The sequence below is a fragment of the Lacerta agilis genome, chromosome 1 (assembly GCF_009819535.1).
Source record: "Lacerta agilis isolate rLacAgi1 chromosome 1, rLacAgi1.pri, whole genome shotgun sequence".
Classification (NCBI taxonomy): Eukaryota; Metazoa; Chordata; class Lepidosauria; order Squamata; family Lacertidae; genus Lacerta; species Lacerta agilis.
This window is the reverse complement of record NC_046312.1, coordinates 11911980-11924604: the sequence shown is the minus strand read 5'-3', so window position 1 is coordinate 11924604 and position 12625 is coordinate 11911980. Positions and strand designations below refer to the sequence as shown.

Genomic DNA, 12625 nt, shown 5'->3' with positions numbered 1-12625 from the left:
GTAGGAATAATGGAGAAATTCACTGTTGTTTGCATTTCAATAAGGAACTACCCGAGGCACATTTTTGAGCCAGTAGGGGAACAGAAACACAATTATCCTTCAAAATTCACACTTCTCTGATTTTTGCAATGTGGATTTTGGAAAAAATGAGAACTGAGAGAAAACACAATTGAAAGAACATCTTTGTACATTATGAATGTTATGGTTGTGATGGTGATAGCAGTTTTCATTACGAAATAAGCTCAGCCTAGATCTTTCCCCCCCTCCCTTGGTGATACTACAACAGCCATAGGCTTTCTTAATTCCACACAGTGTCTACATGGATTTATTCCAAAGAGCTGCCTACACTGAGGACTTTTAGATGCAGGTGGAGAGGAAACGCTTAACTCAAATGTTATTACTTCAAGAAAAGTGACAAACAGGAAACCGAGTCCAGGATTTCCTGCTTTACTTTGGTACTAACCCTGCATAGACGTGTTAAATCAACAAGAATGACAGCATCGTTTATTTTCAGTTTTGTGCGGCGGGGACTCTTATATTGGCTTGCAAGCCTGTCTTCATTATAACCAAGTGAAAACAAAATGGGCTGTGTCACTGCATGGCTCGCTTCACAGCTTGGTTTCACCATTCCTGGATGAGTATTAAGTGGTGTGCGTTTCAAATAGCAGACATAACTGTGTTCATTGTTTGGTTTACTTTCAGCTGTGATAACCTTGCCTTCAAGAGACTTGGGTTTTTATTATTCTCCTGAAGAATTTCCTCTCAAAGGAGTGTTAATGCCAATTGAACAGATAAGCTTGCTGTCATTTGTGGTTTTAAAGCAGAGGCTTTCAAACCTTTTATAGGCCTTCAGGGAATGCTTTTTATTTATTTATTTTCATATATATATTTGACACGCTATTATTCTTCCAGACAGTAGATTTTTACTGGTGGGATTCAATCACATCCATACTGTCAAATTCAGGTCGTGCAATTAAAGTGAATTCAGCGCTCTTCCACAACAAGCTCACTTCTTCTCAAAATCAATACTTTTTGCGATCACTAAAAATGGCAGGAAAACATAAGTGTGTGGGTAAACAATTAATCGATGTTGTCTAACATCCCTGCTGTGAGATTGAACGCTCCATAAAGAGGCAGTTTCATCTTAAAACCACCTAAAGTTCGTGAAAACAAATCTAGATGAATATGCATAAAACAGGTTGTCAGGAAGCAGCGCCTGGCTGACCTGTTGAGGAAACAGAGAGCACTGGGCAGAGAATTAGGAACCATGTTGTGGCTGGTTCATGTTTGACTCATGTAGGCATGTTAAGAACGTAAGAACCAGCCTGCTGGTTCAAGCCACTGTCCCATTTAGTCCAGCATCTTGTTCTCATGGTGGCCAACCAGTTGTATGGGGCAAACCCGCAAGCAGGGCCCGATCCTAAGAGCACTCTCCCCTGCTGGCTCAGAGCCTTGATTTCCTTCTCCGTTGATTTCTCCAACCCTCTTTGGAGCTATCCAAGTTGGTCGCCACCGGGGCCTCCTGTGGAATCGAGTTCCGTGGTTTAACTCTCTGCTGTGTGAAGAAGTACTGCGCTTTATCAGTCCTGACTATTCCAATAATGTTAGATCACATTACTGCGAATGAAGAACAGGGCCTGCTCTAGCATATGGTATAGCTGTCAAGTTTCGGATTTGAAAATAAGGGATCAACAGTCTCACCCATCCTGGGGACAGTCACATGTCAGTGGTGGGCGGAGCCAGAAGCAAAAGTGGGCGGAGCAGCAATGTAAACTCCAAGCGGGCTCGGGCTCGGGCTCAGAGCGGAGCAAAGAGGACGGCAGACAGCAGAGAGGAGGGCAGCCATGGAGCCCCATTGTCTTCTTGTCTGATCCCATCAAAACAGGACAGGAAGCAGCAGCTGCTCAAAGGCAGCCAGGCTCTGCCCACAGCTAACCCTATTGGCTGGCTGAGGGGCCCGGCGGCAACGGATAGGGGCTGGTGTAGGGGGAGGAATACCCCCCCATAAGCGCGGGAAACGGCTCCCACTTGCTTTGAGGGCTGAGGCTTTTCTCTCCAAGTAGGCGAGGTCTTCCCACCCAGTCCCTGGCCAGCAGGGGAGGAGCTGCTTCCATTAAAAACGGGAAATTTAAGGGAAATAAAAATAAGGGAGAGCAGCGGGAAACTGCTTGAAATAAGGGAGAATCCGGGAAAACGGGATACTTGACAGCACTGGCATATGGCCAAGTGAAGTAGCTGCCTCTCAGGCGGCAAATGTTAAGGGATGGTGAGCTGTGGGGAGGGTTTGGAGGACGGAGCTGTGTGTAACCATGCGGTCTGCCGTTGCTCCCTAAGCTAGCTTCAGGTGCGGTGGAGAAATGTTGTATATGAAGTACGATTCGACTGCCAGACCAGCTGCCTTCTGCCCAGGGAAGGAGCGGTGAGCAGTGCCATCTTTTCCTTCGCCTCAGGCAGCAAAATGGCTTAGGCCTGTCCTGATCGTGTTCCTTAGAATGTACTTCTCTGCTCTGTTAAAGCTCATGTGAGGAGCTAGAAACTTTTGAAACTTGTGTGTGTGTGTGGTGTGTGGTGTGTGTGTGTAACAGAATAAAGCTATTTCATTGTTTTTCAGGCTCTTGCTAAATTTTATTAAATTATCTTTGCTCTAAGTATCAAACTGTTGACAGCTACGTATTATTTGTTAGTTGACCAGAAATTCATCCCGCAAAGCTGCCCTAGAATATCCACTCCCACTCAGGGAAGTGAAGATCACGAGACATTTGATTTATTTCTCTCTCTCAGCGTTTTCTCTCTCTAAAGGGTTTTTTCAGAAGAGGCAGCTTGGAAGCGTTAACGAAGCCTTTTAGTCACTGCTTAGCATTCAGGCTTGAGGGAGCAGAAGACAGATTTATCTCCCCCTGCCCCCACAAATTCCTCATCCCTCTTCTCTGCCAAGGCCAGAAGGGCTTGGCTCAGAAGGGGGTCAGGAGAAGGGCTTGTTTCCAGAGCTCCTTGGAAGAAGCCAAGGAGTTATTCTGCTGGAATAGTTGCTCCTCAACATACCCTTCGCTCCCTGATGATTTTATTTGCCATGTGCATTTTCTCCTCCTAAGCTTCAACGGTACGCGCACAAAAAGCTTATTCACTGTTTCACATTTCCAGCAACGCTGCCCTGCTTCTTTTCCTTTCCTTTTTTTGTTAGCCAGCAGAGCGGTTTTAGCAGCCGGGCCGTTGTCCAAGCTATTTGGAATTCAAGAGTGGCAGAGAAGGCGGAAAACAAAGAGCCTAATGCTTAACCCCTGTTTTCACTTATTGGACATTCTCATCCCACCCTTTTTCTGCAAGGAATTCGATGCAAGCAGGATAGGAAACTGCCTGGGACCAAGCCGGACCAATTGTCCATCTGGCTCAGTGTTGTCCACTCTGACTGGTAGCAGCTTTTCCCTGCATGTATGGCTCTAACCCCTCCAACCTATTTTATCTTAACTACAACCCTGTGAGGTAGATTAGGCTAGAGAGATTGACAGGCCCAAGCTCACCCAGTGGTTGGGTGGGTTTTTTTTTTTTACTTGAGTCTCCCCAGTCCTCAGGGATGGGGATTGGGAGGATCTTCAGGTCTCATTGGGCTCCGACTGCAACCTCCAAGAGCTGTTTAGCAATAGAACAGCCTTCCTCGAAGGTGATGGACTTCTCCTCCATGGGATGGCCATCCATCAGGGATTATTTAGCTCTGATTCCTGCATTGCAGGGGGTTGGAAGTCCCTTCCACTTCTACAATTCTGTGAGTCTTCATCTCCCGATTGACCATGCCAGCTGGGAGCTAATGGGACCCTAGACACGAGGAGTTGTGTTGCTTATTTGACATTGTAGCTGGTAGGTGTGCCTGAGGATTGTACCACTGCATTCCACGTAGTGATTGCCGCAGAAAGATGGAGTTTCTGCCCCCCCCTTCCACACGCACCCCAGGCACTTTTTGAAGACTTCTGTTGAGTTGTTTGGAAACCCATTCGGTGGATTTGAAGTGTGTTGCCTGCAGTAGCTACAGGAGCTTGATCACATGGATAAGGCTCGCGGAGAGAAACTGGAAGTCCAGCACATTCCTTTGTGGTGACACATCTGTATTGTGGGGGAGAGGCTTTTGCAGCAGCCGCAGAGTTTTATCTGAAAGCTGTCAACATTTTGAAAAGTTGAGGCACTTCTTGTGGTCCCCCATGCCCCTGAGGTTTGGCTGAACGTCATCAGGGGCTGAACCTCCGGTGGAGCAGCACCTGCCCTGTGGAACTCCTTGCCACTAGAGGTTCAGCAGCAGCCATCTCTACTCGTATTCTAAGAACTGTTATTATTCAGGCTGGCTTTTCGCACCTGAGATTCTTTGCCACCCATCTCTTGCTGATGTGTCTGACATTTTTAGATTTGTAGAGTTGGAAGGGGGACCCCATGGGTCATCTAGTCTTACCCCCGTGTGATGCAGGAATCTAAACTAAAGCTTCCATGGCCGGTGGCCATCCAACCTCTTATTTTAATGCGGTGTTTTATGGTCTGTGTGTCGCCTTGGGATGAGTTATATAAAAGTGCAGTTATGGATATTTAAGTAAACAAACCACAATAAATAATGCCTAAGCTTCTCTCTTTCTCTCTCCCACTTTAGGAGTGACTGGCCAACATGTCTCTCAAGGAAGGAAGGTGTGCAGAAGAAATGGGCTGCCTTGAAGGAGAAGTTGGGTTCTCAGGACTCCGATCAGACGGAGGCCAACCTGGAGAACGCAGAGCCGGAGCTGTGTATCCGCCTCCTGCAGATCCCATCCGTGGTGAACTACTCAGGCTCAAGAAGCGGCTGGAGAGCAGCGACGATGGCTGGATGGTCCAGTTCCTGGAGCTCTGCGGACTGGATCTCCTGCTTGAGGCCCTGGACAGGCTTTCCGGGAGGGGGGTCTCCAGGATATCGGATGCCCTGTTGCAGCTGACATGCATCAACTGCGTGCGAGCAGTCATGAACTCTCAGAGGGCATTGAGTACATCGTGAGTAATGAAGGCTACGTCAGGAAACTCTCCCAAGGTGAGAGAACGTTTTTTCCCTCGTTCGTTCCACACGGCATTTGCAGGCACAGAAAACACGTAGTTGCAACGCAACGAAAGTAGACCTGGACAATAAATAAAATGTTTAGATACGCAGTGCTGTTTCCTTTTTTAAAAAAAGTTTAGGCGTACTCTCATTTTATAATAATAATAATAACAACAACAACAACAACACAACAATTTATTTATACCATGCCATCGGCTGGGTTTCCCCAGCCACTCTGGGTGGTTTCCACAAAAGATAAAAATACAATAAAACATAAGTCATTAAAAACCTCTCTAAAAAGGGGCTGCCTTCAGATGTCTTCTAAATGTCAGATAATAATAATAATATAATAATAATAATAATAATAATAATAATAATAATTTATTAGTTATACCCCGCTCATCTGGCTGGTCTCCCCGGCCACTCTGGGAGGCTTCCAACAAATATTAAAATACAATACAAAGTCACTGATTAAAAACTTCCCTAAACAGGGCCGCCTTCAGGTATTTTCTAAATGACAGGTAGTTGTTTATTTCTTTAACATCTGAGGGAGGGCGTTCCACAGGGCAGGTGCCACTACCGAGAAGGCCCTCTGCCTGGTTTCTTGTAACTTCGCTTCTCGCAGTGAGGGAACCGCCAAAAGGCCCTCAGAGCTGGACCTCAGTGTCCGGGCTGAACGATGTGGGTGGAGATGCTCCTTCAGGTATACTGGACTTACTTGACTCAAGAAATCACCATTATAGTAATTTTCCTACTCATATTGAAATACTGCCCCTCAATGAGGCCAAACGTTCATCAGTAAAACACCACACATCCACATTCCACACTGCTCCACACATTAACACTCGCTTCCCTCTGAGACTCAGGAAACACCGTGACAGGAAATGCAGCCGCCATCGGGGGATAGCAACGGAACTGGCGATTCACTGTGCTGGAGAAGAAACCTAGAATTTTAATTTTTTAAGTTTCTTCTCCCGTTAGATTCACAAAATGTTTAGGGGCATGCGTACCCCCAGGGGAAAAAAAGCCCTGGAAATACGCAACCAAACTGAGCAGGGGCACACTTTCCCCCAAGTAGGTGGGATTTGTGCCTTCCTGAACCAAGCCATTTCCTAAGTTGTTGTCTCGAGGATTGACGTGCGCTTATTGCTGACCTTGGTCCCTCTGTCCTTTGCAGCACTTGACACCTCGAACGTCATGGCAAGAAGCAAGCGTTTGAGCTCCTGGCCGCTCTCTGGCATTTACTCAGTGGATGGTCACGCTCTGGCGTTGGACGCCCTGGATCATTACAAGGCAAGCAGAAAGTCAGGTTATGTTAAGGACACAATGTACACACACGTACGAAAACGCTCTGCTGAATCAGATCAAGGTTATCTACTCTAGTGCCTTGTTTCCCACAGCAACTAACTGTATGTCTCTAGGAATCCTGCAGGCAGAGCTTCACATAGGGATGGGTGGATTGGCTGCTTTGAAAGTGGTTTGAAGTTACCTAGCAAATGTAAATAGATAATAAAAATAATGAGATTTAGTGGAGGAAGATAGGGGAAGGGCTGTAGCACCTTCTGCACGCAGAAGGTCCCTGCAATCTCCAGCACCACCAGGTAATACTGGGAATATCTCCTGCCAAAAACCCTGGAGAGCTGGTGCCTGTCAGTGTGGGCAGCAGTGAGATGGACCAGTGGTCTGACTCTGTATAAGGCAACTTACTGTGTATGTAGGCTCTTCATATAGAACGATATGGGGAGAGCTGTAGCTCATCTAGCAGAGCATCTCCTTTGCATGCAGATGGCCCCAAGTTCAATATTAACATTAATATCAATATTAATATCAGTGTTTATATTAATGTTAATATTAACCCAGCTGACTGGGTTTCCCTAGCCAGCATGTACAAAAACAGAATACAGGTGTACCTTGGAAGTCGAACGGAATCCGTTCCGGAAGTCCGTTCGACTTCAAAAACATTTGACTTCTAAGGCGTGGCTTCTGATTGGCTGCAGGACTGTCCTGCAGCCAATCGGAAGCTGCGCCGGATGTTCAGCTTCCAGAAATAATTCGAAAACCGGAACAATCGCTTCCGGTTTCCGATCGTTCGGGAGCCAAAACGTTCGAGTTCACAGGCGTTTGGCTTCTGAGGTTCCACTGTAAAGCATTAGACGTTAAAAAGTTCCCTATACGGGGCTGCCTTCAGATGTCTTCCAAAGGCTGTATAGTTACTTATCTCCTTGACATCTGATGGGAGGGCCTGCTGGAGAGCCACTGCCAGCCAGTGTAGACAGTACTGAGCTAGAATAACCAATTGCCTGATTCATTTTAAAGCAGCTTCCTGTGTGCTGCTGTTTTATTAAGAGGCTATAGCCAAGTTGTAAAGCACTTACTCTGCAGGAGGGAAATCCCAGGGTTGGTCCCTAGCATCTCCATGGATGGCAGTTGATGGGGAGGAAAACCCTTCTGTGACCCTGGAAAGCCCCTGACAGTCAAAAGTAGGCAGTTCTGGGCTCGATGTCCGAAGAGTCTGGGCAGTTTCGATGCAAGCAGCTTCCCGTGTCGCTCTTGATTTTGAAGCTTGATTTGACGCGCCTGCGATTTCTGTGTCAACAGACGGTGAAGAACCAACAGTACCGTTTCAGCGTCATCATGAACGAGCTCTCGACCACAGACAACGTGCCCTACATGATAACACTCCTGAGTGCCATCAACGCGGTCATCCTGGGGACGGAAGAACTGAGAGCTCGGACGCAGCTCCGCAATGAGTTCATTGGTAAGGACGGCAATCCTAAACCTATGGTTCAACGTCAATGACAGAGCCATTCCTTGATCCAGACAGGGGTTCTAGGATGCTTTGCTCTAGGTATAGACTAGTGCACTGCAAGACATATATCTGATTCTATGTGTAACTGTGAGCAAGGGAAGTACTCTAACATTTAGAGTGGAGCCTTCCATGTGCATCCCTGTCGCCTTCTGCGCTTTGAGCATTTGAATGTTGAGGCACATGCCTTGACACACCTTTCCTCTACTGAACCACACTGGCTCTCAGTCATTTGAGTGAGAACTGAACTCCCCCCCCCTCTTGTTTAACTTCTAGTTTGTGATTTTCTTTCTGTATGTTGCTTAGCAGTTTCTAGGGCATGTCTGTTTCAGAAAAGGCTTCCCCTCTTCCATCATTTTGATACAATCAAACCTCGGAACTCGAACGTAACCCATTCTGGAGGATCCTTCAACTTCTGAAACGTTCGAGTTCCGAGGCACTGCTTCCGATCGGTTTCAAGAGCTTCTTGCACTCCAGCGGAAGCCGCGTCAGACGTTCAAGTTCCGAGGAATGTTCGAAAACCGGAACACTTACTTCCGGGTTTTCGGTGTTCGGGAACTGAAACGTTTGGCAACGGAACCGTTTGAGTTCCGAGGTTTGACAGTAATTAGCTACGAGACAAGGTTCTGGTTTGGGCTCGTAAACAAGTTGGGACCAGGAGACCTGTAGGAATCAGGTCGTCAGTGTTCCGGCTCCTGCCTTTTAGAATTGCTCCCCGTTAAATATTAGACAATTGTCATCTCCGTTGTCTTTTGATCCCTACTAAAGGCCTTCCTCTTTCAACAAGGAAGGAAAAAGGAGAAAGTGAATTAAATGGATATATAAGAATATTCAGGTGGGAAAATCAAAGGAACCAGGGAAGGGGAAGAAGGGAAGTCATTGAATGTTTTATTATAAAAAGTTATTAATAGTGGAAATGTATATTTGAATGTGATTTTGGAAATGGTGTGTGTATATATATATGATTTGCAATATATGCAAGGTCAGATATTATGAAACCAATATCACAGTATGGACTTCAAACTGGTTTTGGAGGATATATTGATATATCGCCCAGCCCTATTTGCTAGTGATTGTGTTCTTTTTTACGTCAGCAAATCCTTGGGTCCATTAGACCATCTCTTCAACACATTTTTAATTCCTTCTTTCCAGGTCTCCAGTTGTTGGATATTTTAACCAAGCTGAGGTGAGTCATTTATTACCTCTCTGACTGCATATCCGTTGAGATTTATTTTTCTGCAGCACGTCATTTCAGGATGATCATTCCCTTGTCGGTACAAATCTTCAGGCCAGCCATTATGTCTGCGGTTATTTCTGTCTAGCGCCAACCACTTTGCATGACAGACGTATGCATCAAGAGATTCGGGCTTGAATAGACTTGTACCACCATTACATTTCCTTTGAAACAGCTGTGCTGTGCTCACATTTAGGGACTGATGGATCACCATATTTAGATCCTGGAAGGAATTTCCCCCCTAGTCAAACTGACTAATAACACTGGAGCGTGTTGGAGATTTTTACTATCTCCATCCATTTTCTAAGACCCCTCAATCTTTTCTTACAAATAATGACAATAAAGGTGTGCATTTTCAGGTTGATTTTTGCTACCATGATGTCTAGAAGCATGCTTTTTCCAAGCCCATCAGATTCTGCTATGACCACCTAGGATTTCTTCAGACTCGAGCCAACCAACTCCAGGCCATAGCTGCCAACTTTTCCCTTTTTTGTGAGGAATCCTATTCGGAATAAGGGAATTTCCCTTTAAAAAGGGGAAAAGTTGACAGCTGTGCTCCAGGCCCAGGTTGAGACAATTGCTCTAGGCGGGTGGCCCAGTTTCATGATGAAACACTGGCTTAATAAACTCCTTGGTTCCCACTTCCAAATTCTAGCTCATTTGGAAGCCATTAACTGCAGTTCCCAGTTCATACATAATGAGAAGCAGTAGTTAACAGTATCCAAGGTTATTGAGCCAGGATTTGATCCATAAATGTCTCTAGCTACACCCAACAGTAGGGAAACCCCCATTTATTCCTTCTTCTCATTTATTTTTGGTTCATGGGTGCATTTTAATGGAAGAGGACACTAGTGGCACTTGTAACGAGACAGAGCCATGGGTTTGCCCTCCTGACCCTGGTGTAGCAATGGCTTACCAGGGCTGGGTTGAAACAGGGCAGTGATGAGGTCAGAGTCATACAGCTGCACTGGTTGGAGAGCTGGATTAGCAGCAGCAGTCCTGCCAGCATGGCTGCATTGGCCCCAACCTTACCACCACCTGCATCCCCACCCAAGTAAACACCAGTGATGCTGGGGTCTGGAGGGTAGCTGGGCCCTGCCCCAACTAAGGGCACTGCTACTAAGAAAAGTCACAGGATTTGCAAATTGACCTGCCCTCCAAAAATGTTTTGGGAGGCTTAAAATATGAAGAGGTTTCCCTAAATATGTGTATTTCACCTTCTCAGTACAGTGGTACCTCGACTTACGAATTACTCGACATACGAATTTTTCAACTTACAAATGAAAAAAGCGCCCGCACGCCTACGAATTTTTCGACACCCGAAGGACATCCGTTGGCGGTTTTAGATGGGGTTTACTCGACTTACGAATTTTAGATGTGGTTTACTCGACTACGAATTTTTCATTTCCAATGCACTCCTATGGGGAAATTGGTTTTTTCCGACTTACGAATTTTTCGACCTACGAATGTGCATTCGGAACGGATTAAATTCGTAAGTCGAGGTACCACTGTATAGATGCTTGTATTAAGGAGAGCAGGAAGTAGCTGAGATTTGGGGACACCCTCTCATACCTGTATGTAACGCAAAATGAGCTCAGTTTTTTAACGGAGGGTTTTTGCAAATATGTACTGTTGCGGGTTCTCTGCAGAGATATAGAGGATGAGGACTTGCTTATCCAGTGCGAAACGTTTGAGGAGGCCAAGTCCGAAGACGATGAGGAATTGCTGAGAATATGCGATGGGATTGACATGAGCAACCATCAAGAGGTTTTCTCCTCCCTGTTTAACAAAGTGAGTGGGGGGGGTCTTCTTTTTAAATGCAGCTTTAAACATCTTTAGAACATTCCTGTTCTGTTCCCCCTCCTCTTTCCAAAGCTAATAACAAGTATCCATTAAAAAACCTAATAATATCAGATGTAAAGCAATAAACAATAACAAAGGAAAGCCACTCGACCCATTAAAACAACCATATCAATTATTACTGTTATTTTTATTATTATTAAATATCTATACTGCCCTTCATCCGAGGATCATGGAGCAGTTTGCAATATAAAACACAAAAATGCTGCCATAATAAAGACAAATAACCCCTACACACACATACACACACACAGAGAGAGAGAGAGAGAGAGAGAGAGAGTTTAAAAGGCCATAGACTGTATAACAACAAAACAGCAGCAGCAGCAGCAGCAGCGCAGCAGCAGCAGCAGCAATTAGAAATGTCCCAAAACAAAAAATCAAAAGCGAGTGGAAATATGTGGAGGATTACTTGATTAAAGAAGGTATAAAAACAGAATTGGTGATTTGTCTAGAATGAGAGACATAAGGGAATATATAGATGGATAGTATATTATATGATAGATTGATGCATTGCTAGATGGTTGTATGTATGGTAAGGAAAAGTAAGAAATGTTAAAACGTAGAGGGAAACGATATACAAATGACAGGGACTCATTGTTTTGTTTTTGTTTTTAATTTTTTGCTGTTTTTTGGGGGGGTTGGTTATCTTTTTTTTCCTTTGGTGATTGTTTGTATTGTATGATTTGCATTTTTTTGTTGTATATTTGTGTGTGAGTGTATTTTTAAAAAATATTTTGAAATAAAGATTATTTATATTCTAATAATAATAATAATAATTTTATTATTTATACCCCGCCCATCTGGCTGGGCCTCCCCAGCCACTCTGGGCGGCTTCCAACACAATACTGCATCATGGAGGTTCGTGAGCAAGGTGCCCATTTATCCTGAGGTTTATACTTCCCTCGTGCAGAGGTGCCCTCTGTCACACATGTGCACAAGCATTTGCCCACACGTATCCTGTGACTGCTTCCACAACTGGGAAATTTGGCTTGGCCCTTACATCCAGCATCAGCAAGGAATAACTTGACAACCCTGGGCTTACAACAGAGTAGGTTTTAATGGTCAGATGGGCACCCTGCCATGTAACAATGACTTACGATCTGGGAAGCTTAACTTGTGGTGGCTGCTTTCATTTCAGGTGAGCAGCTTTCCAGCCTCCATCCAACTGCTGTCCATTCTCCAGAGCCTCTTGCATCTCGAACCTTCCCATCGCTCCAGCCTGTTGCTGTGGGAATCCTTAGAAATAGTAAGCAGAGCCATCTTGCTTGCAAATGACAGTAAGTGGAAGCTCACTGTAACCTATGATGCAGTCTCAGTGCTGTATTTGTGCCTCCTCTCCTCCTCTCCTCCTCCTCCTCTCCTCCTCCTCCTCCCCTCCTCTTCTTCTGTGATCATAGCTGAGTAAGATTGTCTTCCATGAACATGGTTTAACAGTGAGTCCATAAGTGACTGTGGAGGCCAATTCTGGACCCACACGTCCTTCCTTGGTGGGGCCATAGGTTTCCAGGCAGGAGTTGGTCACACGGTGAGGGTTTGCCAAACGTGCGTTCCTCTTGGCATGTTTCTCCCTTTTGTGCTTATTCGAAGTCCATGATGTGTTTGGTAAAGGCTGTTCTCCAATTGGAGCAGTCGCAGGCCAGTGTTTCCCAGTTTTCGGTGTTTATACTACTTTTTATAGATTTGC

The 12625-nt window shown here is 45.3% G+C and overlaps 1 protein-coding gene across 1 annotated transcript; it reads left to right on the top strand.

Moving 5' to 3' along the window:
- The first annotated feature begins 576 nt into the window (after positions 1–576).
- LOC117040687 (inverted formin-2-like) lies at positions 577–9037 on the top strand. Its single transcript, XM_033138623.1, is given in 7 exon segments — positions 577–648; positions 4628–4800; positions 4803–4976; positions 4979–5035; positions 6219–6334; positions 7640–7799; positions 9000–9037. Coding segments are annotated over 7 exon segments (768 nt in total). The 5' UTR covers positions 577–598.
- Positions 9038–12625: the final 3588 nt, after the last annotated feature.